The sequence below is a fragment of the Mobula birostris genome, chromosome 8 (assembly GCF_030028105.1).
Source record: "Mobula birostris isolate sMobBir1 chromosome 8, sMobBir1.hap1, whole genome shotgun sequence".
Taxonomy (NCBI): domain Eukaryota; kingdom Metazoa; phylum Chordata; class Chondrichthyes; order Myliobatiformes; family Myliobatidae; genus Mobula; species Mobula birostris.
Window position 1 is genome coordinate 95,754,613 of NC_092377.1, and position 26,306 is coordinate 95,780,918.

At 46.1% G+C, this 26,306-nt stretch overlaps 1 protein-coding gene across 7 annotated transcripts in view; it reads right to left on the reverse strand.

Moving 5' to 3' along the window:
* Positions 1–26,306, reverse strand: part of LOC140201504 (ribosome-binding protein 1-like) — a 151,875-nt gene that overhangs the window by 32,376 nt on the left and 93,193 nt on the right. For 6 of the 7 annotated variants that reach the window (XM_072265719.1, XM_072265717.1, XM_072265715.1 and 3 more), the window contains exons 7-15: positions 24,425–24,578; positions 22,117–22,267; positions 19,257–19,444; positions 12,974–13,011; positions 12,755–12,845; positions 8,163–8,255; positions 5,772–5,864; positions 5,067–5,141; positions 68–157 (exon numbers count right to left, since the gene is read on the reverse strand). In XM_072265719.1, coding sequence (XP_072121820.1) covers positions 68–157; positions 5,067–5,141; positions 5,772–5,864; positions 8,163–8,255; positions 12,755–12,845; positions 12,974–13,011; positions 19,257–19,444; positions 22,117–22,267; positions 24,425–24,578 — 973 coding nt within the window. The remainder of the gene's footprint in view (positions 1–67; positions 158–5,066; positions 5,142–5,771; positions 5,865–8,162; positions 8,256–12,754; positions 12,846–12,973; positions 13,012–19,256; positions 19,445–22,116; positions 22,268–24,424; positions 24,579–26,306) is intronic. The other variant, XM_072265716.1, reaches the window with a different exon arrangement.

Consider the following 26,306-nt stretch of genomic DNA (forward strand, 5'->3'; position numbering starts at 1 on the left):
GAGGGGTTGAGAAGTGCAGCCCCTGCATCGCGGCCAAGCCTTGAGGAGGAGAACTGAACACACTCACTGTCTCGGCGAGAACCGTCCTGTACTGCTCGCAGTCTGCTTGTAAAGTGCTTTGGGCTTCTTCTGCTTCTTGTAATTTAAGTACTAAGTCCTGAAAAAACAAAAATGAATGGCCAGTGATATTTCTGACGATAAAAAAGTCCTTTGTTTTCATTTAGTAATTTCAAGACAGAACACTCCAGAGTGTCTCCCACCCAATAATGCACTTTCTAAAGTACAAGCCTCATTGTAAAAAACAATTTGCGCGCAGTAAGCAGCAATGAGACAATGACAGTTAATCTGTTTGTAACTGCAGTGAGGTACCTAATAAAGTGGATACTGTACATTCATGGTCTTCTGCTGCTGTAGCCCATCCGCTTCAACATTTGACGTGTTGTGCGTTCAGAGATGCTCTTCTGCACACCACTGTTGTAACGTGTGGTTATTTGAGTTACTGTCGCTTTCCTGTCAGCTTGAACCAGTCTGGCCATTCTCCTCCGATCTCTCTCATTAACAAGGCGTTTTCACCCACAGAAGTGCTACTCACTGGGTGTTTTTGTTTTTCACATCTTCCTCTGTAAACTCTCGGGACAGTTGCACATGAAAATCCCAGCAAATTCTGAGATACTCAAACCACCCCATCTGGCACCAACAATCATTCCACGGTCAAAATAACTTGGATCACATTTCTTGCCCATTCTGATGTTTGGTCTGAACAACAAATGAACCTCTTGACCATGTCGGCATGCTTTAATGCATTGAGTTGCTGCCACATGATTGGCTGATTCGATATTGCATTAATGAGGTGTACAGGTATATCTAATAAAGTGACCAATGAGCGTATATTGGACATTGGACAAAATACCAGGAGATGCATCGAGCCACAACACTCAATGACAGTACATGAGTGGGAAGAACATGGAGAGAGGGCTATGGTTCAGGTGCAGGTCGAATGGACGAGACTGCCAAGATAAAAATTAAAGATGAGCTTTATTTGTCACGTGTCCATTGAAACATGCAGTGAAATGCGTTGTTTGAGTCAATGGCCAACACAGCCCGAGGATGTGCACCAACACAATTTGCCCACAAGTCACTAACCCTAACCAGTATGTTTTGGAATGCGGGAGGAAACCAAAGCACTCACATGTATAAAGGGGGAAATGTACAAATTCCTTACAGACAGCAGTGGGAACTGAACACTGATCGCTGGCACTGTAAAGTGTTATGCTAACTACTATGCTACCATGCCGTTCAGTTCAGCACAGACTAGATGGGCTGAAGGGCCTGTTTCTGTACTGCTGTACTGTATGACTATGCTGTAAAGCTGAAATTAAAAAATGCTGATGAGGTCGGACATCATCTGCGGAGTGATAAAGAAATTAATGTCTCAGTCAGCAACTACATCAGGTGAAAGGTTATCGATATCATACACTAACTTTATTCCTCTCTCCATAGCTACTGCCTGACCTGCATTTTCCGTTTTTTCATTTCACTGGGAGAATTAACCAGCTGTTCTGCAAAATGGTGTCACAGGATTGTTTACATCCATGTGGGCGTGCAGAGCGAAGGAGAGCACTTCAGACTGTGCAGCACTCCCTCAGTACCACAGGGATGTCTCAGCATTCAGGACCCAGGCTGGCCCTTGGATCCCGTCCATGCTTCAGAGGGAAGAGTGCTAGAACCGGGTGGAGGGTGGGGGAGGTCAGCAGTAAACAAAATACAGGAAAGGCAGCTGGTGAGGAACAGACTACTGAGAGAAAAATGGGAAGGAAAATAAATATTATTAATAGGCAATCAATTTTTGTAGCAAACCTCTGATCATAATTGGAACTGGGAAGCGATTTAACTTGTGATGGAGTGGTGATAGCAGAGCACCACACTACCAGTAGAGCTAGAGTGTGGAAACGGGTCATTTGGCCCAGCATGTTTACTCTTACCACTGGACACCCATCTGTATTAATCCCATCTTCCAGCAACTGGCCAGTAGCCACCTATGCTGAGGTGACTCTAGTGCTCATAAGGATACTTAAATACTGTCAGTGACTCTGCAGTCACCACTCTCTCAGGCAGTGATCAGAATCAGGTTTAATTATCACTTGCATATCTCATAAAAGTTGCTGTTTTGTGGCTGCTATGCATTGCAATACATAATAATTAAACAATAAATTACAAAAGGAAATTATATATTAAGTAGTGCAAAAAGAGAACGGAAAAAGAAAGGAGGTAGTGTTGATGGATTCATTGTCCATTCGGAAATCTGATGGTGGTCAGGAAGGAGCTGTTCCTTCAGGCTCCTGTACTCATCACTCATTCTCTTGACAAAGGTTCTCCCTCAAACATCCCTTGGATCTATTGTCTCTTACTCTAAATCTACATTCAGCGGCTATTTCAACAGGTGCACCTACTCATTGGCGCAAATATCTAATCAGCCAATCATGTAGCGGCAACACAATACATAAAAGTACGCAGACACGGTCAAGAGGTTCGGTTGTTTTTCCAGATCAAACTTCAGAACGGGGGAAAAAATGTGATCCAAGTGATTTTGACCGTGGAATAATTATTGGTGTCAGACAGGCTGGTTTGAACATCTCAGAAACTGCTGATCTCCTGTGACTTTCACACACACCAGTCTCTAGAGTTTACAGAGAATGGTACAACAAACAAATAACATCCAGTGAGTGGCAGCTCTCTGGGTGAAAACACTTTGTTAATGAGAGAGAGGTCGGAGGAGAATGGCCAGACTGGTTCAAGCTGACAGGAAGGTGACAGTAACTCAAATAACCATGTGTTACAACAGTGGTGTGCAGACGAGCATCTCTGAATGCACAACACGTCAAACTTTGAAGGGGATGGACTACAGCAGCAGAAGACCACATACACTCAGTGGCCACTTTATTAGGTACAGAAGGTAGCTAATAAAATTTCCGCTGAGTGTTTGTCCTCTGGTTTTATCGAGGCTGGCTGGCAAACAGCGATACTAGCTGTGTGCTGTGTTCATGAGATGCCATCTCTTCGACAAGGAATGCTACCATTTGCTCCAGGTACAATAGGTCAGGCTGCTGAGGACACTTGCTCCATATTTGCCCAGTTATTTCACTGATGGCATTCATCCTGAGATATCTAAAGGCTTCTACTGCTATTCCAGGGACTCCCCCTGGGAACTGTAAGCCATCCTGAAAGTCAGTGGTATCCACAGAAACCAGGCAAGGACAATGGCCGGACTGGTCTGGATGGCCATCAGACACGAACCAATCATGAAACATATGTGTGCTGCAAAAATCAGCTTCTTCCAAATTCACCACTGGCAAGACCAGCACTTGTTTCCCCATTGCTAGGTGGTGGTGGTGAGCTGTCTCCTTGAACTGCCGCAGTCCTCCTGATGGAGGTGCGCTCAACAGGGCTTTTGGGGAATATGTTTGTCAATTTAGGCCGTAAACACGAAGGACCAGGGATACATTTCCAAGTTAGGATGCTGTGCGACTTGGACATGCCGTTTACTGTGTCCCTGAGCTTTCAGGTAGCAGAAGTTGTGCATTTGAGAGGTTCTAGCAGAGGAGGCTAGGTGAGTACCTGCAGTGCATGGTACACTCTGGGCACTGCTGGGGAAGGGATTAAGACCATAAGATGTAGGATCAGAATTGGGCCATTCAGCCTATTGATTCTGAACCATCATGGTGATTTATTATCCCTCTCAACACCATTCTCCTGCCTTCTCCCTGTAGTCTTCGATGCCTTTACTAATCTCAAACCCATCAACCCTCTCTTTAAATATATCGCAAACACGAGGAATTCTGCAGATGCTGGAAATATAAATATATCCAATGATTTGGCTTCCATGGCCATCTGTGGCAATGAACTCTACTGTCCTCTGGCTAAAGAAATTCCCCCTTGCCTCTGTTCTACAGGAACGTCTTTCTATTTTGAGTCCGCACCCTCTGGTCCAAGACTCTCCCACTATTGGAAACATCCACTCCACGTTCACTCGATCTGGGCCTTTCAATACTGACAGGTTTCAATGAGAAACCCAAACCCCCCACCCAAATAAATGTTCAGGGTGGCGGAGGATGGGGTACTAATCAAGTGGCCTGCTGAGACCTGAATGGTGTTGATTTCTTTGAGAGTTGTCAGAGCTCAACACTTCTGAGCTGAGCCTGGTGGACGATGGAAAGACTTTGAGCTGTCAAAAAAAAAAAAAGTGATTTACAGTAGTGTGCCAAAGTCATAGGTGCAGATATATAGCTTGGGTGCCTGTCAATGTGGAGTGGAGAGAGAGTTTTTAAAACCGGTGGGAGCAAACGATGGTGGAAATGATGCAAGTGGAGCACTATGGGGAGGGGTGTGGGACAGATGATAGAGAAAGTGCTGGGGCAGGGTGACACGGGTGCAGGCACACCCAGCCTCGAGACACCAAGCAAGGTCATTTGATTCCAAACAATTGGTTTATTGATCATTACAGGATGTCCCTCTGGTGCTTCCCGCTCCCTCACCTCTTCCCAACAATGACTCCCCTCTCCCTGCTCCCTTCCCACTGTCAGTCCACAATAGGGACCCATATCAGAATCAGGCTCATCATCACTCACATGTCATGAAATTATAAAACGCAAACATGAGGAAATCAGCAGATGCTGGAAATTCAAGCAACACACACAAAATGCTGGTGAACGCAGCAGGCCAGGCAGCATCTATAGGAAGAGGTACAGTCGACGTTTCGGCCTGCTGCGTTCACTAGCATTTTTTGTGTATCATGAAATTAGTTTTTTTTTGTGGCAGCAGTACAGTGCAATACCCAAAAATACTGCAATACTGTGCAAATGCCTTAGGTACCCTAACTATATATATGTATCTAAAACATTGGCACAGTACTGTATTTCACCAGATGACATGCAGCCTCTGACTTGATCTTGTAGCCACAACTGTCACAGATCAGTAGACAGGGCAAGTCCAGAAACAATTTAAATATAAAAGCAGACAGGTCACCACAATCTCGTGCAGAACCCATTGTATTTGTGCTGCTTACTCACTGAGGGATCTGTGGACTTCTGGTTCAGGGACTCCTGGGCCTTCTGTCTGAACTCTTGCAGCCATTCACTGTAGAGCTGAAAGCCAGGGTATGATCGTCAGTGTGCACTTCCAACTACTAAACAATGTGCAATCACAGAAGCAGGCAGCATAAACAAGACCCTTCAGCCCATTGTGCCAGTCCTAGCCCTTTGGTGGACCAAACAATCATTTTCACTTTTTACACAATTTCTGCAAAAGGTATTTTATCCAAATTCCCTTTTAAGAATTTTGCCACCGTTTTTGTGGACATTATAATTTGCAGTGTCATTTTTTCCTTCTACAAATTCGGTCCGCAAATGCTTTCTCTTTCCCCGAGGATTCCCATGGGTAAGGCTCGATACAGGCAGGGGATTAAATGCCTTCTCTTTCCCTAAGGATTCTCATGGGCAGGGCTCAGTTCTGGCAGGGGATTAAAAAAAACCAGGTTATCATCGACAAAATCAAAGAATACATCTTCACTTAGAATGCAGGACAACGGGAGAAGGGGGTTTATGTTTTGTGTAATAACAATTCAGCTTGTATTCTAGGAACACAACCGCTCTGTAATGCAGGGAGCTGCCCATAATATGAAACCCCCCCACTTCAGGGAGCCAGGCAGCAATCACTCAGCACACATTCCCAGCACCTAAATCACTATTTTTCCCAACCCCCCCGCCATTTCCTACCTGTTGTGAAGGCACCGATACCTCTGGGAAGAGCCCCTGCAGTGCTTCTTTGGTTTGTCGGTGGACCGTCTGCAGTTGCTGTTCTGCCTCTTCCTAAAGGAAAATACACACACACAGATCGATTCAGTCCGTCGGCTCCCACACCGAGAGGGGATTCTGCAATCATTGCAATTGGGGCCCATTCAGTCAAGACCCCGACGGGACAGCATTCCCACTGCCTACTGTGGGTGCGGGGGAGGAGGGAAGAATTGATCAGACAGCTGAGATGATTGATAACTGGCCAAGAGCATTTCCCCTATCTGTCTCCGTTTCCCAGGTTGCTGTAGATTTTGGAATACCGGTGACCCAAACTAGCAGGAAAGTCGGCATCACCAAATTAGATTCTGGAATTAATTGCTCAGCTACCCACCCCCCCCCCCCCCATTAATGATGCTTCTATCATTTATTTTAGGGACCTGGCCATTACTGATATTTATAGTGTACTCTTTGAGATGGTGGAGCTGGCGAACATTCATTTGAACCTCTGCAGCTCTCCTAGTGAAGGTGCATCCACAAAGTAGGGAGTTCTAGGATCTAACCCGGTGGGGAAGAAGCAGTGGGGATGCACTCAATGGTCACTTTACTAGGTTCACCCCTAAACCTGCTGGTTAATGCAAATACCTAAATCAGCCAATCATGTGGCAGCAACTCAATGCATAGAGCATGCAGACCCGGTCAAGAGGTTAAGTTGTTCAGACCAAACATCAGAGTGGGAAAGAAATGTGATCCAAGTGACTTTGACCATGGAATAATTGTTGGCACCAGATGGGGTGGTTTGAGTATCTCAGAAATTGATGGTCTCCTTTTTTTTTAAAAAAACACACAAGAATCCCTAGTGTTTACAGAGAATGATGCAAAAAAAAAAAAAATCAAAATAGAACATCCAGTTCTGTGGGCGAAAACACCTTGTTAATGTGAGGTCAGAGGAGAATGGCCAGACTGGTTCAAGCTGAGAGGAAAGCGACAATAACTCAAATGGTGACACATTACAACAGTGGTGTGCAGAGGAGCATCTCTGAACGCACAACACGTTAAACCTTAAAGTGGAGGGGCTACAGCAGCAGAAGACCACGAACACACACTCAGTGGCCACTTTAACAGGTACGGGGGGTACCTAAGGTTGCAAGGAGAAGGCAGGAGAATGGGGCTGAAAGTGGTAATAAATCAGCCATGATGGAATGGCAGAGTAGAGCCGACGGGCCAAATGGCCTAATGTTTCATGGTCTGATGGTGTAAGTCAGGGGTTCCCAACCTGAGGTCCACGGAACATTGCCTAATGGTACTGGTCCATAGCATTAAAAAGTTGGAAAAGTTGGGGAAGTGCGAGAGAGGAGGGGGTGTGTGGGGGGAGCTGGATACCACCAACTCACACCTGGAGACGTTTTCCACAGACAATGTCAAAAGCAATTCCTAGAGTTGGTGAGCAAACCAAATGGAAAGGCAATCCTTTGGTGGCTTTCCAGGCACAGGCGTCAGGGAGGTTAAGTGCAGCCATGCCTGAAGATGCAGAAATGACGACAAGAAGAGTCGACATCTTAGTCAATGGGTTAGCTGCACTGCCACGACCATGCAGCACAGGAACTGAAGTCTCAGTGCATTACTTCAGAGGCTCAAGCTAGCCAGGTGAAGTTCTGGTGAATTAGTTTGGCAGGCGACAACATTTCGACATCCAATACTATCAGTAGAACATAAGGCAAGTAATCGCTCTGCGTCCCTCATTGCACTGTTGTTGAATGCAGTCATGTGGTCAGAGTCATAGAGTCATGGAGTACTACAACACAGAAACAGGTCCTTTGGCCCATCTACTCTGTGCCAAACTATTATTCTGCCTGGTCCCACAGCCCTTCATACCTCTCCCATCCACATATGTACCTATCCGCATTTCTCCTAAATGTCAAAATTGAACCCACACCCGGCACTCCCACGGGCAGCTCGTTCCACACTCTCGCTACCCTCTGAGTGAAGTTCCCTCTCACGTTCCCCTTTCACTCTTAACCTATGACATCTATTTCTAGACTCACTCTCAGTGGGAAAAAAAGGCGCCTGCCTGCCCTATCTATGCCCCTGATAATTTTGTACACCTAGTGAAATCAAGAGCCAGACCCGGTCGGTGGCTTCGGATGCCTCCTGGCATCGTGTGAGAAAGCTATAGCCAATGATCAGGTGTCCCTCGAATGGATGGCCTGAAATGGGTAGTATCCAGCTGGAAGATGTACCCTACAGCTTGCCACCGCAAGTCTGAGAGATCCACTGATTGCTGAGTATACAACTGGACAGCCCTGGGTCTTAAAGACCTCTGCTGAATGACACGCAAGCCCCGATCGCCCACCGTTGCCCCACGCAGTGTACCACCTTTATTTGCTTAGCAGCGCAGAGTTTCTCCCCATACATTTTTTCGGTTGATGCCAAAGCCTCCATGGCCTTCCAGTTTTTCTCCCGGAGCTCCTATTTGGAAACAATTTTTAATGACAAACCATGCAAGCTCCCCAAGGCATGTTCCACCTGTTCACGCCTCTGTACCACCCAGAGCTCCGAGGTCGTGTCTCTCACACACACACACACACCATCTTGTGCATGGATCCCTCCCTCAAAGAGCAAGGAGGCAAACGTGAGGTCACCACACTGATTGGGAAATGAATGTTGGTTAAGGAGCTGGGGATGGCATGTGATCTTTTTATCCATGGCGTGGGCGAAGAGGGATCTTACTTGAAAGGCATTGGCTGTAGGTGCCCCAACCCTCCCATGCCGTACTTTTTACCAGAGATCCCATGTTCATGAGGCCGAAGCAGGATTCAAACCCACTATCTCGGATCCAGAAGCAAACGTGCCACACTGAGCCCAGGTACTACGCACAGAGGGCTGAGGAGGTATGTGTGACCAAAGGTAGAATTTAGCCAGGGCATGGAAATGTACGACTCAGTCCCCACCAGCTGAACTATCAAGCAATGTCATTACTGTCCCTCAGAGCTATGTGGGAAGCAACCCAGGTTTACAACCAGCTGACACTAAAGGAGGCCATTTAGCCCATTATGCCTGTGCTAGTTCTCTGAAGAGATTCCCTCGTATTCCCTAGTAGTCCCTCTTCCCCCGATCTCCCAACAGGGCCCTATAATCAATTGCATTTCGGGTAATCATTCACTCTTTTGGTAACCAGTGCAAAGGTATTCTCTTTCACCAGGTCACAGTTCCAACTCCACTACCAGTGGAGAAAAGTTCCTCCTCATTCACTCTGTCAAGAGCTCTCAGTGTTTTGAACATCGTTATTCAATCTGCCTTCACCCTCTCTACTCTAACACCACCATTTTCCATTCAGACAGCACAACAGAAATGGGAATAATGCCACTATTCCCAAATGGGAATCATGAGATTATGGCTGATCTGTTATCTCAGCACCACCAACCCCATATTCCTCTATATCCAAAAGCCTACTGACCTCTGCCTCAAGTCGGAGACTCACAGCCCCCGAGGGTGGAGAACTCTCTGGATTTGCTACCCTCTGGGCGAGAGGGCGACTCCCCAACCAGGGGGAATCAGCCTCAAATCCACCCTCTCACGTACTGCCAAGTATTCTGCATGTTTTGCAACTCTCTCGGGTGCCTGAGAGCATTGCGGTCTGGGAACGAGGGAGGGTCAAAGCATTAAGGAATTGTAGGTCAGTCTTGGCTTCCTCGGAGTAAACAGGACAAAACAAACTTTACAGCACACCAAGTCCACGGCAACCATCAAGCTCTCACTTATACCATCTTACCTTCCTCACATTCCCACTCACCTACAGGCCCTATCATTGGGAGCTGCAGCACTCGGGGGTAACCCAAGTCACAGTGGGGGGTGGGGGGGGTGGGAATACAGACAACAGGAAGAATCTTTCAAGGTGTCAGACAGCTCATAATATACAAAAGATGCTGAGTGAGAAGAAACAGCTATACCTTGTATTACAACAACGTATTTAAACATTGAATGGTAGGGACATTTAAGAGACTCAGATAGGCACCTGGATGAAGGAAAACTGGAATGCTATGTGGGTTGGGAGGATTAGACCGATCCTGGAGCAGTTTAAAGGAATAGCAGACATCATTGAGGGTTGAAGGGCCTGTGCTGTGCTGTAATATTCACTGCAGAACAACTGGAACACCCAAATCCAGTTTTCAATATCAGTTAACCAAACTGTTTCTGATCCACCTTGAGATCTCTACCCAACTTCCACACCCTACCATTCCACCTCTGCTTGACCAATCTGGAGATCTCTAACCAACCTCCACTCCCATTCCACCTCTGCTTGGCCTGTCTGGAGATATCTACCCAACCTCCTCTCCATACCACACTACCCCACTTGCCAATCTGGAGATCCACATGCAATATTACTCAATCCCCATTCTTCTCAGATGATTCATGTGGGCAATTAAAATCCATTTGATTGCCCTGGAGAGGCAGATCTAATTCCAGAGAAACAATCAATGCTAAAGGTCAAAGACCCTTCATCAGAACTGAAGAGATAGCCATTTCTCCCTCCACAGATGCTGTCTGACCTGCTGAGTGTTTCTAGCAATTTCTGAACACAGGAGATTCTGCAGATGCTGATAATCCAGAGTAACACACACTCACACTCTGCTGGAGGACTCAGCAGGTCAGGCAGCATCTATGGAGGGGAATAACCAGTCGACATTTTGGGCCCAAATCCTTCATTGTGACTGGGGAGAAAGGGTGAAGAGTCTGCAGCTGGTTTGTTTTTCAGTTCTATTTCTAATTTGCTCATGCAGATGTAGGACTCCAGAGAATGAAGAGGAAGTGGTTAACCTTCGTAATCTTGAAGCTTACAAAATTAACAAGTTCCATAAAATAAAATTAACAGGAAACCAAGATGCTAACTGATTGGGAGAGTGTTTTCTTCCACCATACTGATTACACAGCCTCATCATGTGTCTATATTTCATCCTCCTGCACCAGTGTCCGAGTCTCTCGCCTCCAAAGTTCTGCGTGTGGCCATCTCATACTTACGTATCCTCATTGTGGAATCTGTAACAACTCAATAGTTTCCAGAACTCCACCCCTTTAAAGTCCTGGATATGTTTAAAAACTTGCATCTTAGTGTTCTGTTTGTGGCAACAAACATCACCATCCTGCTCAACGTTTCCTCAGGGTTGCATCTGCTCATTTCCAAATGAGACTCAAAACATCCAGTGAATGGTGTCGGAGCAGGGAAGAGAGCTCTACTGCCCCTCCCTCCTTGAAGACAGGTCTCATTTCCCCACTTACTTTGCTTGCCTCCTAATAACGCTCTTGATAATATTAATATCAAACCAACCTTCAGCTTAAAAGCACTTCATTGTTACATATTTAACTGGCCTGTGTTATCTCAGAAACTCACCAATAAGATATGCTAATATAGCTCAAATAAGACAAATCCCATAAAGTTGAAACTACAACTACTTAGAAGACCAGAAGACAAGTACCTCCCCTAACTGATAAGCAAACTGTCTCCTTTTTACAGCTTTCTAATTTGACCAAGGTTGGTCTCTGCCTCACTCTAGACATCTGAAGCAGGCTAACCTTCATTCATACCCTCATCTACCAATATTAGTCCTCATTTTCAACCTCAAATTAACCTGATGTCCAACCTTGCGGAATATAGAACCTTGGATTGCAACAGTCTTCCTTTGTGGAGAAGTGATTCCAAGTCTCCTCCCAAAACCTACGGCTCTAACTCTAACATCTTAATAATACTGTGAATTCCGCACCAGAAGATTTCCCGTACTTCCTGCATCTTTCCCTCATTAGTTACACCATTTTTTCTAGGATGAAATATCTGCAAGGAATGCCAGAGAAATCTCTAGGACGTTATCCCGTGCATCCCCGCCCCCCAACTGCTCAATTCCAGTAAAGAGAATGGTTACCTCCAATGCATTACCAGGCATGCTTAAGCAGTTGGGCCTCTCCCCACGGGTCCCAAAGCCCTACAGAATGCAGCAATGCATCCGATCGATATCCTTGTGTCCAAATTCTGAACCGGGAGCACTACCCAAAAGTAGATGTTCGGTAGAACTCAGCAGCGGTGAAAGTGCTGATTCACAACTTGGGTTCAATCCTAACCTCAGGCTCTGCCTGTGTGGAGTCTGCTCGCTCTCCCTGTGACTGTTTGGGTTTCCTCTCAGTTCTCGGACTTCCCCACATTCCTAATTGGCCACTGTAAATTGTTACTGGAATGTGGATAACTGGTAGAATCCAGGGCATACTATGGGAAGGTGAGGAAAATAAAATACAGTCAGCATAAATGAGTGCTTGCTAGTTGGCATATGCTCCATGAGATGTCAGTGTGTCCGGCTTCTATGACCATGATAAAGTGAAGCCCATAGATGCCAAGCCAATGCCACCCCTGATGTATACTACAAGCTTAAAAAGCCCTGGTCAGAATGGATGTGACTGGACAATCTCCTCTCAATAACCTTAAATGGATTGATTTCATGCAGATAACCTGCATTTTGTAACATCTTTCCACTGACTTTACTTCTGAAATACTTCCTTTCAATGGGAGGGTGTGGAGATCTGGGCACATGGCCCATTTGCTGTAGTTTGTGATTGAACCATGTTCTGACACAAGGTGTTGAATGCCGCTCTGCTGAGTAACTCCTGTGATAGTGACTGAAGTGAGAACGTGCACCTTGTGGGTCTGCACACCCAATGTGAAGCCTCGTCCAGCACGAGGACCAACGAGCTACAGGGGTGCCCTGCACCAGAGCTCTCTGACCTCTGCCGAGATTTCCCCAAGGCTAATTCCTGCACCGAGGGCAAGTCCAGGCCATAGTCACCGGAACAGGAATGGGGCTGCCTTGTGGTCAAGAATGAGCTGCAGCTCATCAGGGAGTTCTCTACCCCATCAAATATTTGGGGTCTGCAGAAAAACTTTTCCCGTGACCTGTGACCCACAGCACTGGCAGTAACAGACTTACGTTATTTTTCTTTTTTTGCTGTTCAATGGTTTCTTTAAGCTGCAGCATATCCTGTTCCAGGCTGGAAATCTGAGCATCTTTATCCTTCACCCTAAAAACAGGAGGACAGGGATTAAAGCACCAGTAATCACAGAGGTCAAGAATACACACACACAATCTATCCTTCTCCCAACCCCACAACACAACCCCCACAACCCCAGATTCTGAACCAGTGCATACCTGCTCTCCAGCTGTTCTATTTCCAGCTGTTTGGCATCCTGGAATGTTGAAAGAAAGTAAAACAGGTTTACGGTCAGTATTTTGTGCAGAACAGATCCCTCCGTATCCCTAATTTCAACCATAATTTAGCCCAAGAATAAATCTGAAAGTTGACACAATACTTGGAAGAGTAAGTTTGAACAGAGATCTCAAGTGCACCGCTGGAGGAGGCAGATTCGACTACAGCGTTGGAAGGCGAGCTGGATAATAGGCAAGAATCTGCAGGGCTGAGGTATGGAGATAGCTGGATTGCTCTTAGAGTATCCACCGTCTACAAGGCACAGGTCAGAAGTGTGATGGACGAGTTTGAGCTCTGACAACTCTCAAAGAGATCGACGCCACTCAGGTCTCAGCAGGCCATTGATTAGTCTCCATCCGCCATCCTGAACATTTACTGGGGGGGCGAAATTTCACTGAAACCTATCTAATATTGAAAGGCCTAGAAAGAATAGACATGGAAAGGATGTTTCCATTTGTGGAAGAGCCTAGGACCAGAGGCCACGGCCACACATTACAAGGACTTCCCTTTAGAACACAGATGAGGAGGAATTTTAGCTAACGGGAAGAGGATCTGTGGAATTCATTGCCACTGAAGGCTGTGGGGCAAAGTCACTGGGTATATTTAAAGTGGAGGTTGATAGGTTCCTGATCAGTAAAAGGTGCCAAAGGTTATGGGCAGAAGGCAGGAGAATGGGGTGAGAGGAATAATAAATCAGCCAAAATGGATTAGCAGAGCATACTCAATGGGCTGAATGGCCTGATTCTGCTCCTATGTCTTATGTAGGCAACAATTCTGATTTCATCAGAACCCAAGCCCGTAGCCCGTGGACCAGGACTCTAAGACCCACACAAATAGAGTGGATGTGGAGAGGATGTTTTCCTACTGGGGGAAGGGAGGGGAGATAGCCTAGGACCAGAGGACACAGCCACAGAACACAAGAATGTCCCTTTAGAACAGAGATGAGGAGGAATTTCTTTAGCTAGAGGGTGGTGAATCTGTGGAATCCATTGCCATAGACGGTTGTGGAAGCCAACTCATTGAGTATTTTAAGTGGAGGTAGATAGTTTCCTGATTAGTAAGGATGCCGAAGGTTATGCTGAGAAGGCACAGAATGAGATTGAGGGGGATAATAAATCAGCCATGATGGAATGGCAGAGAAGACTCAATGGGCCGAATGGCCTAATTTGCTCCTATGTCATATGGTAGCAAAGACTCCATAGCTTCCTTCTTTGCCGCAATCATTCTGAGAATCAGAATGTAGTCGTCTGGATTACACTGCTGCTGCAGTTACTCCCCACAACAAATATTTCTGCTTGGTTGAATATAAAACCCCGGCTTCATCTTCGTCCCTCCGCCCTTTTCTTGGTGTTCTTCAGCCTCGGCTGGGCCAGCAGGCATGGTGAGGGGAAAAGCCAGAAAACACAGGGTTACTCAACAGGTTAGGCAGCATCTGGTGAGGCGGAAACCAGCGGAAACGACCGAGGTTAATAATCTCCCATCAGAACTGGGAAGAACATCAACACCATATTCTCAACGACAAATGTAGATGGGCTATAAATGTTGGCTTTGCAAAGCATGTCCAGATCCAAAAGTTTTAAAAAAAGCAACAAATTATGAAAAGATTGGGTGGAGGGAAAAGGAAGGATGGGCTGATTGTCAGTTAATGATCTTCTAAATAGGATAATTCTCACTTTCTAATTGATCAGGTGTGATTGTGCATCTGTGTCAGGTGACTCTGAATAAAAAGCCGTTTAGTTAGAGAAGTTAGACCTGTTCTCCAGCCACATGTGGAGCAGTCGCAGATATGCCCCAGGGCTGTGGAACGTGCTCAGAGCATGTTTCCTGCCTGTTTTGCCCCTGCTATCCTTGTCATAGCTACTGAAAATGGGCAATTAGTGGCCCATTGCAATAGGACACCCAACAAACACACAAAGCACAATTTCTTTCTCTTTAAGAGATAGATCATATCGCCTTGATCTTGCTTTACTCTTCAACTACTCCTATGTGCTAGCCTAGGAAAGCAAGCTAATGCTGTTCAATGAATACTTGTATATCAGCAGTGTTGATGCTAAACAGTTACTGTTTACTGTGTTCACTCCCTGGAAGACAAGCTGGATTCCTTCATCTGCAGCTGCAGGAAATGAGAAACTGCTGCGTGCTTGCTCTTACAGAAACATGGCTCCAGGACAACACCCCATGCACCATCAATCTTCAGGCCATGGCACTCAGGGACTAGTCTTAATATTATTTTGTGACTCTATGCCATCATATCTACTGCATGTGTGCTGTGTGTAACTGTATGTACTGTGTTTTGCAACTTGGCCCTGGAGAAACGCTGTTTTGTTCAGCTGCTTGTTTGAAGCTGCATCTGGTGGAAAGCTGGAAAAATTGAAAACAGATCTCTACAAAGTGATCTAAATTAATTACAAATATAAAAACATAAAATAACTGATTGCATAAGTATTCACTCCCTTTAATATGACACACCAAATCATCACTGGTGTAAGTCAATTCGTTTTAGAAGTCAGATAATTAGTTAAAAGGAGGTCTGTTTTTGGAGACCTGTGTGCAGTCAAGGTGTTTCAAATGACTGTAGAAAAATACACCTGTATCTGGAAGGTCCAACTGCTGGTGAGTCAGTATCCCGGCAAAAACTACACCATGAAGACTCCAAGCAATTCCACTAAAAGGTTATTGTAAAGCACAAGTCAGGAGATGGATATAAGAAAATATTTAAGTCACAGAATATCCCTTGAAGTACAGTTATGTCAATCATCAAGAAATGGAAAGAAAATGGCACAGCTGGAAGTCTGCCTAGAACAGGCTGTCCTCAAAAACTGAGTGACCGTGCAAGAAGGGGTCCAGTGACAGAGGCCACCAAGAGACCTCTGACAACTCTACAGGAGTTGCAAGCTTCAGTGGCTGAGATGGAAGAGACTGCACAGAAACCTGTTGCCCAGGTGCTTCACCTGTTGCCATTCTCCCATAAAGGTGCAAAGAGAAAGCCACTGTTGAAGAAACACTCACACGCAATCTCAGCTAGAGTTTACCAGAAGGCATGTGGGAGACTCTAAAGTCAGCTGAAAGAAGGTTCTATAGTCTGATGAAACCAAAATTGAGCTTTTTTGCCCATCAGACTATGTTTGGCATAAGCCGAACACCAGACATCATCAAAAACACACCATCCCTAGCATGAAGCACGGTGATGGCTGCGTCATGCTGTGGAGATGCTTCACTGCAGCAGGCCCTGGAAGGCTTGTGAAAGTAGAGGGTCAAACAAATGCAGCAAAATACAGGGAAATCCTGGAGTAAAACCTGATGCAGTCTGCAAGAGAACTGCGACCTGCGAGATTTGTTTTCCAGCAAGACAATGACCGCAAGCATAAAGCAGAACTGGCTTAAAAACATCATAGTTAATGTCCTGGAGTGGCCAAGTCAGAGTCCAAACCTCACTCCAATAGAGAATTTGTGGCTGGACTTGAAAAGGGCTGTTCACTCACGATTGCCGTGCAATCAGACAGAGCTTGAGCAGTTTTGTAAAGAAGAATGGGGAAAAATTACAGTGTCCAGATGTGCAAAGCTGATAGATGTCTATCCACACAGATTCAAGGCTGTAATTGCTGCCAAAGGTGCATCTACTAAATACTGACTTGAAGGGGGTCAATACTTATGCAATCAATTATTTTGCGTTGAATAACTATAATAAATTTAGACCAATTTGTAGAAATTTGTTTTCACTTTGACACAAAAGAGTCTTGTCTATTGATCTGTGTTAAAAAAGCCAAATTAAATCCACTGTGATTTAATGTTGTAAAACAGTAAAACATGAAAACTTCCAAGGTGGGGTGAATACATTTTATAGGCACTGTATACATTGTATGTTCTTATGGGGAAATGGAGAACAAGTAGAAAATGTAGACAACAGCAGCAGCCAAGGTAAAGTTCATTTTTTTTGTACTGTAGTCATCTATCATTACTGATTGGCAAATCTTTAAGCAGCAAGTATACATCACCAGACCACTAGCTGCCTATACTTAAAGACTAGTGGTGAAACGTAGGGCAGCACAGTGGCCACTTCCTCAAGCTCTGGTGACCCCAGTGTGACTGATCACTCAGCTTAACTTCAGCAAACCTGCCCTGGAGTCTAAGAATTGACAAAGGTTCCATTCACACCCGCAGTACTAGTGATATCAGCATTCAGTCTGGTGGAGAATAATTACTGTGAATACAGAACCATTTCTAAAAGCTAATAGAGGGTGAAGGGCCAAATTACTTTTAAGGAATTCACAGAATTATAACGAGCTGTTTGGAAGTAACCTTTCACACGATGAAGGGAACCAATTCTGATCTTTAATATATCAACGTTCCTCTCAACCATCTTCATGTCCAAGGCTCCAAACAGGAATATTTTATTTTATTCATTTATTTAGAGATACAGCACAGTAGTACGAGGAGTGATTGGTAAGTTTGTGGCCTAAGGTAGAAGGAGATGAGTTATTAACTTCAAACTTTCTGCATAATCACTCGAAGAGTTGACCTGCAAGCACTAGGGGACATTGCCTCAAGATTCAGGGGAGAAGATTTAGGACAGAGGTGAGGAGAAACTGTTCTTCCCAGAGAGTGGTGAATCTGTGGAATTCTGTGCCCAAAGAAGCAGTTGAGACTTCACTGAATATATTTAAGATACAGTTAGATAGATTTTTACATAGCAAGGGAATTAAGGGTTATGGGGAAAAGGCAGGTAGATGGAGCTGAGTTAACGGACAGATCAGCCATGATCTTATTGAATGGCGGGGCAGGCTCGATGGGCCGGATGGCCTACTCCTGCTTCTATTTCTTATGCATGTGCATGTAACGAGAGCTGTATAACTCATCTCCTTCTACCTTAGGCCACGAAGTTATCAGTCACCCCTGCTGTGGACACTTTCTGGAGGTCCAAGATCCGTATGCTCCACAACCGTCGGACTAAATGTGTAAATGTAGGAGGGGACTATGTTGAAATATAAATGTGCTAGGTTTTCTAAAATTGACTCCTTCCACCTTAGGCCACAAACATATCAATCACCCCTTGCAGTCCCTTCTGGTCCACCGAGCCTGCCCCATCCGATTAAACCCACGACTGTCACTGTTGTTGTAATAGCGTTACGCCACTGTGCTGCCCTCTGTCAAGACCTTCATTTGCATGGACTCACCAGACTTCACCATCTGCACCTACCAAACCTCGATCAGTAACATTCACACCTTAGTATCCGTCTGGAGGCCAAAGCACAAAGCCCAGCTGACACTCCTGAAGCAGCAGAGGGCATGTTGCACAGAATTTGAAAGAAAGCTGACCCAAAGTTTAGACGGATGCAAAAGTTCCCGAGGCTCTCCTCACCAATCAGGTCCGTTGCTTTACCCAATAACTCCCCCCTTTCCCATCCAAAATCATTCCGGTCCGGCTGGTCAGTATTCCATTGTCCTTTCTGAGAGATTGCTTTGTGAAAACTCACCGCCACCTTCCCCGCACCCCCCCCTGTACATTTGAAAAGGTGCGTACTTACAGGAAGGAGTTCACAACTTGATCCTTTGAACTTTGAATGCCCATTGCACATGGGCGTGGCTGATCCGGCAAACTTAATTCCACACAGGTAACACCCCCTCCATTCAAGTCTCTGAAACTTGCCCTAATGGACTTCAGGAATCACTTCCCAAAAATCTCAGATGCAGAGTAAGATTTGCCATCACAAAACTTGTATAAAAAGTGTAAACAAATAAATTTTCTCTTTTCTTCGCCTCACAGGTGACACCTCCTGTAACACAGGGATCACCTGTATTTCCATCTGCCTAAGGATATCTTTCACTGCCCTCATACACCAAGAATCTAACCATCTCTTCCTTAAAAATATTCAGAGATCTGGCTTGCGCTGCCCTTTGAGGAATTCAAAGACACAGCATGTTTATAGAGGAAAAAAAATCATATCTCACCCTTGCCTCAAATAGATGGCCCTCATTTTTAAAACAGTGAGTGTTTCCAGATTGCCCCCCACGAGAGGAAACATCCTCTCCCACATCCACACTGCCAAGACTTTCTCCAGGGTCTCAAGTCCTCTCCCATTCTTTTGAGGCCCAGCAGACATGAACCTAGCCTGCCTGTCCACCCTTCCACACGAAGACAGCCCAGCACTTCCACATTGCTCTAAGTACCTTACAGTGGCGTTCCTTTAGTTTAAAAATAAACCGAGACCTGTGGTGGACCCTAACCTGTATTTGCTGGTCTTTCTCCATCTCCTTGTTCTGGCCGGCCTCCAGCAGAGCCTCTATGGACCGGATCCGCTCCTCCAGTTGTCCTTTCTCAGAGTTGGCTTCCGTCAGCTGGGAATGCAGCTCCTCTACGTCCTTTGCTTTGGTCTTCAGCTCTTCCTCGGCCAATGCCATCTTAGCCTGAAGATCTGCAGCCGGGTGGAGCAGGGAAAGCAAAGTGTTACCGCGTGTTGCCGCAGGTCAGGTACAAGATGTTTAAATCAGGCTCAGAGCCTGACAGAGAGCCCCACCCTGTGGTACAGGCCCCAGGGCGCACTCTCCAATTCTCAGCTAGATGCAATAGGGAAAACTGGGATACTGTCTGTAAAGGAGGTCAGAATTATTTTCCACACTATCAAATCACTGTAGTGACTTCCATGAGCAGTTCTCCATCATTAACTCTGATAGCAGTGACTCAGTGCAGCCCTCACTCAGCACTGCACTGCACTGTAGCATCAGTACTCTCCAGCCTGGAGCCTGCGGGTTCAAATCCCACTGGAGCCCTTGCCACGCAGTACAGTGCTGAGAGAGGGCTGCACTGTTGGGACATGCTGTCTCTCCAAAGAGGACCACTCTGCTTTTTCTGGCGATTATTAAACATCTCATTTGTTTTAAACAAGAACTAGGAGTTCTCAGTGGCATCCCAGCCAGGCGGCACAGGAGTGTAGCGGTTAGCGTAAGCCTATTACAATGCCAGTGACTCGGTTCAATTCCTGCCGCTACCTGTAAGGAGATTTTAATGTTTTCCCCGTGACCACGTGGGTTTCCCCCACATTCCAAAGACATACTGAGTTAGTAGGTTAATAGGTTAGTTAGTTACATGGGCATAATTGGGTGGTGAGGGCTTGTTACTGTGCTGTATCTCTAAATAAGAAAAACAATTTATCTCAAGGAAACAATTAGTTGGTAAATTATAAAAGCAGAAACTACTGAAGGTACTCAGCAGGTCAGGCAGCAACTGAGAAGATAAAAACAGAGCTGATGTTTCAGGTCAATTATCTTTCATCAGAACTTGGAAGAGTTGGAAATCAAACACAAAGTGGGAAAGAGGTGGAAGAACAAAAGGGACTGTTTGGGATAGAATGGAGATCAAGATGGACCAGATGACATACCACAAATGGTGGTGTTGCAGGCTGAGAGAAGGAGGGGAAGAGGCTTGTTACTTGCTGCTGAACTGCAACGTAAATAGCAAGTAGCAAGGAGGACCAGAGGAAAAGTGGAAAAATTCATAAAAGCAATGCAGGAGCTGTGTCATACAAACTGGACATACAGAAGCTGGAAATCCAATACAGAACCACAGAACACTAGAAGTACTCAGTAAGTCAGGCAGCATCTGTGGAGAGTGAATTTAATTTATGCCGTCTCCATTGCTAGTTAATGACTGTTCTGCAGAAGTCGGGTGGGCTATTATCAGAATTTGGTGTGGAGCCCAAAATGCTTCTTCAAGTGTGCCTAGATAGAAGATGTGATGCTGCTCTTTGACATTGCATTAGACCATTGGAACAGCACCGGGAGATCAGAGTGGTAAAGGGCTGCAGTGGCCGGCAACTGGACAATCTTTACAGACTGAATCAAGGTCTTCACCTGATCTGTGTTTAGGTTCTCCAACGTGAAGGAGACCACATTGTGAACAGCAAATGCAGTACATTAGATTGGAAACGTTTGTGAATGAACGAAGTGTTTGGATCCTTGGGCGGTGGCAAGGGACAAGGTGTTCTATATATCCTGTCGTTGCATGGGGTGGGGGGCAGTGTCGGAAATGGTAAGGCATGGGAAGAGGTAGTGAGGAGAGTCGGAGGCAGTGTCGGAAATGGTAAGAGCGAATGATGAAGCTGTCAATGGCTTTTGAAATGCTTGAAGTGGAAAGTGAGTGGGGGAGAAAAACGGGTAGGATTCCACAGAAGGTGGTGAAAATTACAGAGGATGAAACAGTGAAAGCAGAGACTGGAGAGAGGAAGGCAAAGACCAGGGACCACAATCCTTCCTTTAGCTGGGAGAAGATACGGTCCAGGTAGATGCTGTGGTGAAAATTACAGGGGATGAAATGCTAAAAGCAGAGACTGATGAGGACGAGGGACCATAATCCTTCCTATCGTTGGGAGAAGTTACAGTCCCAATAGATGCTGTGGTAAAAATTACAGATGATTAAAAACTGAATGCAGAGACTGCAGAGATGGAAGGTGAGGACCAAGTGACCATAATTCTTCATTTCATTGGGAGAAGATATGGTTCAGGTAGATGCCAGAGTGTGTGAGCAATGGTTGTTAACCTATCCCAGAGGTGCAAATATCAAAAGAGAAAAGGTTTGGAGATAGGCCATGTTAAAATGAGAATAAGGTGGAAGTCAGTAGCAAAGGTGACAAAATCTTTGAGTTGTGCATAAGAACAGCACTGACAGGGTCACTCATTTCCAGCATTCTCCAATTTTATTTCAGATTTCCAGCTTCTGCAACATTGTTTCAATGATCACTGGCCAATATTAATTCTTGGGTCCAATCGTCTTCTGGGCCCTACATATGACCTCACTCAGCACAGAAAACATGCATCACTCCCTCCGTTTGACACCCCATCCCACAGTGGGATAAAGGCCCACAGGTCACTAAATCACGGAGATTAGCTGCAGGGACACGAGACTTGGAGGCTGGATGGAGACAGCCCTGGAACCATGGCGACCCCAAGTACAAGGGAGGCCTGAAATGCAGACTGATAGGTGCTGATTTTCTGGGCCGCATGGCGAAAGAATTCTTTCCTTGGTTGTATCAGTCTCTGTGAAGCCATCATCTTGTACCCCACACCGTGCCCGCCCAGCCGACAGACTCACCGGTATAACTGCTGAGGGCGGCGCGCTGCTCTCCCCGGGCCTTCTCCGTCTCCGTGAGCAGGGTGGTGTAGCTGCTCTGGGACTTGCGGAGCTCCTCACTGACGTCGTCTAGACGCTTCTGCAGCGCACTCTCCGTTTCCTGCTGGCTCAGCTGCAGGGGACAGTGACAATGAGCGTTTCAGTGCACGGGGAGACAGGCTGGCCACAGTCGCAGTAGTCACCAGCAACAGCCCACGCCATTCACCTTTCCCAGCCACCCCTCCTCAGATCCCACCCTCTCCATTTTCAACATCTGTGGACTCAGTGGCGTCACATTTCTGGGCAACCCCACCTGTCAGCCAGTGCAGGGCCGCAGTATCCCCAGGGATGTGGTCACACGATGTTAAATCCCGCGGCAATCCCCAGTGACACCTTGTCATTATACAAGCAAAATCCAGATTTCAGGTGGTCCTTTGGCTGCAAGAAGCCCAATAGTTCAATTTCATTGTCATTCAACCATACATTCGTATACAGCCAAACGAAACGTCGTTCCGCTGGGGCCAAGGTGCAAAACAGTGTGCAGAGCCACGATCCAGCATATGAGGTCACAAAATAAAATTAGCTCAAGTCCCTGAGTGACAGGCTGACAAAGTGTGAGCTGCATGTTTATGTAAGACAGTATAATGTTTCTGGCACTATGACAGTAAAACAAACAATTAGTATTAATATGTGAAACAGCAGCAATGAGAGATGTAAAGTAACCAGTGCAGGTTGAGAGTGGGGGTGGGATTCAGACAGGGTGTATATGCGTGTTGGGTGTCAGCAGGATGTTAAGAAGTCTAACAGCCTAGAGGAAGAAGCTGTTGCCCACCCTGACAGTTCTGGTTCTTGTGCTGTGGTGCTTTCTGCCTGACAGCAGGAGATCAATGAGATTGCGGGAAGCATGGGAGGGGTCTTTGACAATGCTGGAGGCACTGTGTAAGTAACTCTTTTGACACCGGTCCTGAATTGGGGAGGGAGGAGGGGGAGAGACCCCGATGAGGTTTACAACAGTCCTCACTATCCGTTGCAGGGTCTTGCGATCTCTTGCATTGCAATTCCCATTCCTGGCATGTTGCAGGTGCACAGGACACCCCCTCTCTGGTAGAATGTGGTGAGAATGGCGGGGATGGGGGTGCAGACTCGCTTGCCTCAGTCTCCTCAGAAAGTGGAGGCACTGCTGTGCTCCCTTGGCTAAAGTGGTGGTGTTGAGAGACCAGCGGAGATCATCAGTAGGGTGCACGCCCAGGAGCCTCATCGGGAAGTTTTATTCCCAATCCCAGCCCAACCTTCTCCAAGCTCCCTGAGATCCTAACCGTAAGCTTCCTAAGCTCGGGTGGCTTCAGTCCTCAGAAAGAAGAGCAAGATCTGCTAAACACAGACCGCCATTACATCTCCCCTTCCCATATGTGGCCTAGCCACCACCAAGGACATACATACAGAAAGATGCCAGGAAAAAAAGCCAGCAATATCACAAAGGATCTGACCTACCCTGCTCATGGCCTGTCTGTCCCATTCCCATCAGGGATGGGGCTGTGCAACATCCATGCCAAGACTACCAGACTCAAAAACTGTTACTTCTCCCAAACCGTCATGCTGATCAACACCTCCACCCATTAACCCACCCCTACCACCACTACTTTACATCCACATCAGCTGCTCCTCTCCTCAGCCCCCTTCATCTCCCCAGCACCCTTCATCCCCCCCAAGCCCTGCCACTTTACACTTCCACTCCACACCTCGTACCCACACTGAGTCAGTCACTGTCCGACTGTGTTTTCACATGCCCTGCTGCTACCTGGAAGAGTTCCTCTTGCCAAGAGTCACTTTGTCACTTCATCATTTCCTGTCAGAGTCACCTTATGCTCAAGATACTCCTGCACCCAGCGTCACTTTATGTCCATACAATTAGTCTATCTATAGAAGCTAATCTGATGTACATATACCCACATTCAACTGTTACTTGTATATTGTGTTTTATAGGATTGCTTTTATATCTCTTGTGTTTTTATACTTATTGTCAGTGTTTTGCTGCATCAAAATTGGAGTAACAATCATTTCCTTCTCCTTTACACTCGTGTCCTGAAGAATGAGAATCAACAATTTTGAATGCTGCCCCTAAGCAAACAGCCCAACCCTCAGACTCTCGGCCCGTCTAAACATCTTGGTAACTCTGACTGGGGAAGGACAGGGTAGGGGCAAAGGGAGAGAGGAGAAGGTGGTAGTCTGTCCCCGGGTGCTCAGCGAAGGAGGGAGGTGAGAGACAGCCGGGCGCTCCGTCCTCACTTACCTGCATCTGGGACAACTGCTGCTCGTACTTGCTGACCTTGCCCTCCAGCGCCTTCCGCAGCTGCTCGTCCTGGTGTAGGGACTCCGACTTCTCGCCCAGCTCCTTGGTCAGCTTGGCACACTCCTGCCGCAACTTGGCCAGCTCGGCATTCTGCCTGGGGCAAAGGTGGATCAGGGTCAGTGGCCGAGTGGAAGAACAGGCCCAGGAGAACACACAACCACCGTGTACAAAAGGGAGGGGACTGCCAGAGTAACAAAGACAAAATGCTGGAGAAACTCCGAAGGTCAGGCAGCATCTACAGAGAGGAATAAAGTGCCGACAATTCGGGCCAAGACCCTTCAACGGGACTCTGGACGGCCTCAAAGTTTGCTCTTCCTTTGATTTTATTTTACACTAAGCATCAAGCATTGACAGGGATAGGAGAACAGAACAGGCCTTTCGGCCCATGGTGTTGTGCTAACCTTTTAGCCTACTCCAAGATCAATCTAACCTTTCCCTCCACTTACCTATCATACATGTGCCCGGGTGAGAGTTTCTATCCTAATCCCTTTCTTGAACAAAGCAATTGTTGCCGTGAAGAATTCTGTCTGGAATTTGGTGTTTCAGAATAATTCATGCAGGGGCTGAGCACTTACACTTTTAGAGTCATTTAGCACTGGAACAGATCCTCAGCACAACAGATCCACGCCAGCCAAGATTACCAGCTAAGCAGGTTCCATTTGCCCACATATCCCTCTGGATCAGGGGTTCCCAACCTGGACCCCTTGCTTAATGGTATTGGTCCATGGCATGATAAAGGATGGGGGAGGGGGGGGTCACGTGATGACGTGGGATTGAGACGTGTAAATCCAGCTCCCCGCAACAAATCAGTAAAGTACCGTTTAAACAAAACAAAGTTAGTAAATATTTTCTGAAAACTATTTATAAACTTTGTAAGACTACTTTACGATATGCCTCCTAAACCGCAACAAAAGAAGTCTGCTGTTGCAAAGCAGCCGCGAGACAGGAAGAACAAAGGGCCTACTGCAACGATGGAGCCTTGGACTCAGGTTGGATCTCCTTCGGTAGAACAGGGAGCAATGGCGGTGGTAACGGCTTCTTCTAAGAAGACACCGGAAATGCGCATGTGCAGAGTGCATGTGCAAATCGACACAACGCAAACTACAAGAACCAACAGCCACTGCAATTGAAAATGACTCAGAGTCAGAATTGGATTCTGCAGAGAACACAGATGAAGAAGAGGAGGAAGAATTGGAAGCGATTGGAAGTAAAGGAGATGATAGAGACATGAGAGAGGCTATATTGCAATTAACAGCTGAATTAAGAAAAGTAAGAGAAGAGCTTAGAGATACGAAGATGTGTTATGATAAAGTTATGGCAAGACAGGACAAAATGGATAAGAAGCTTCAGAAGATGGAAAGAGCAATGGGGCATATGAATGATAGTGGAAAAAACAGAAAATGATCTGCTTGTCTGGAATTTGGAAAGAAACCGACTCTTGGAGAAAGTGGACATGTTGGAAAATTTTAGTAGACGTAATAATATTAAAATTGTTGGTCTTAAAGAAGGTACGGAGGGAGATAAACCAATAGAATTTTTTCAAAGATGGATCCCGGATGTTTTGCAAATGGAAGAGGAGGTTCGACCAATTGAAATTGAGCGGGCACATAGAGCTTTAAGACCAAAACCAAAAGATGACCAGTATCCACGATCGATTTTAATAAAATTCTTAAGATTCCATGACAAGGAAAGGATTCTACAGGCAGCTGCTCGAGCTGCCAAAGATAGAAAAGGGCCATTGATAATTAAAGGGAACAAAGTTTTTTTCTACCCTGATATAAGTTACGAACTTTTGAAGAGAAGGAAGAAATTTAATCCAGTG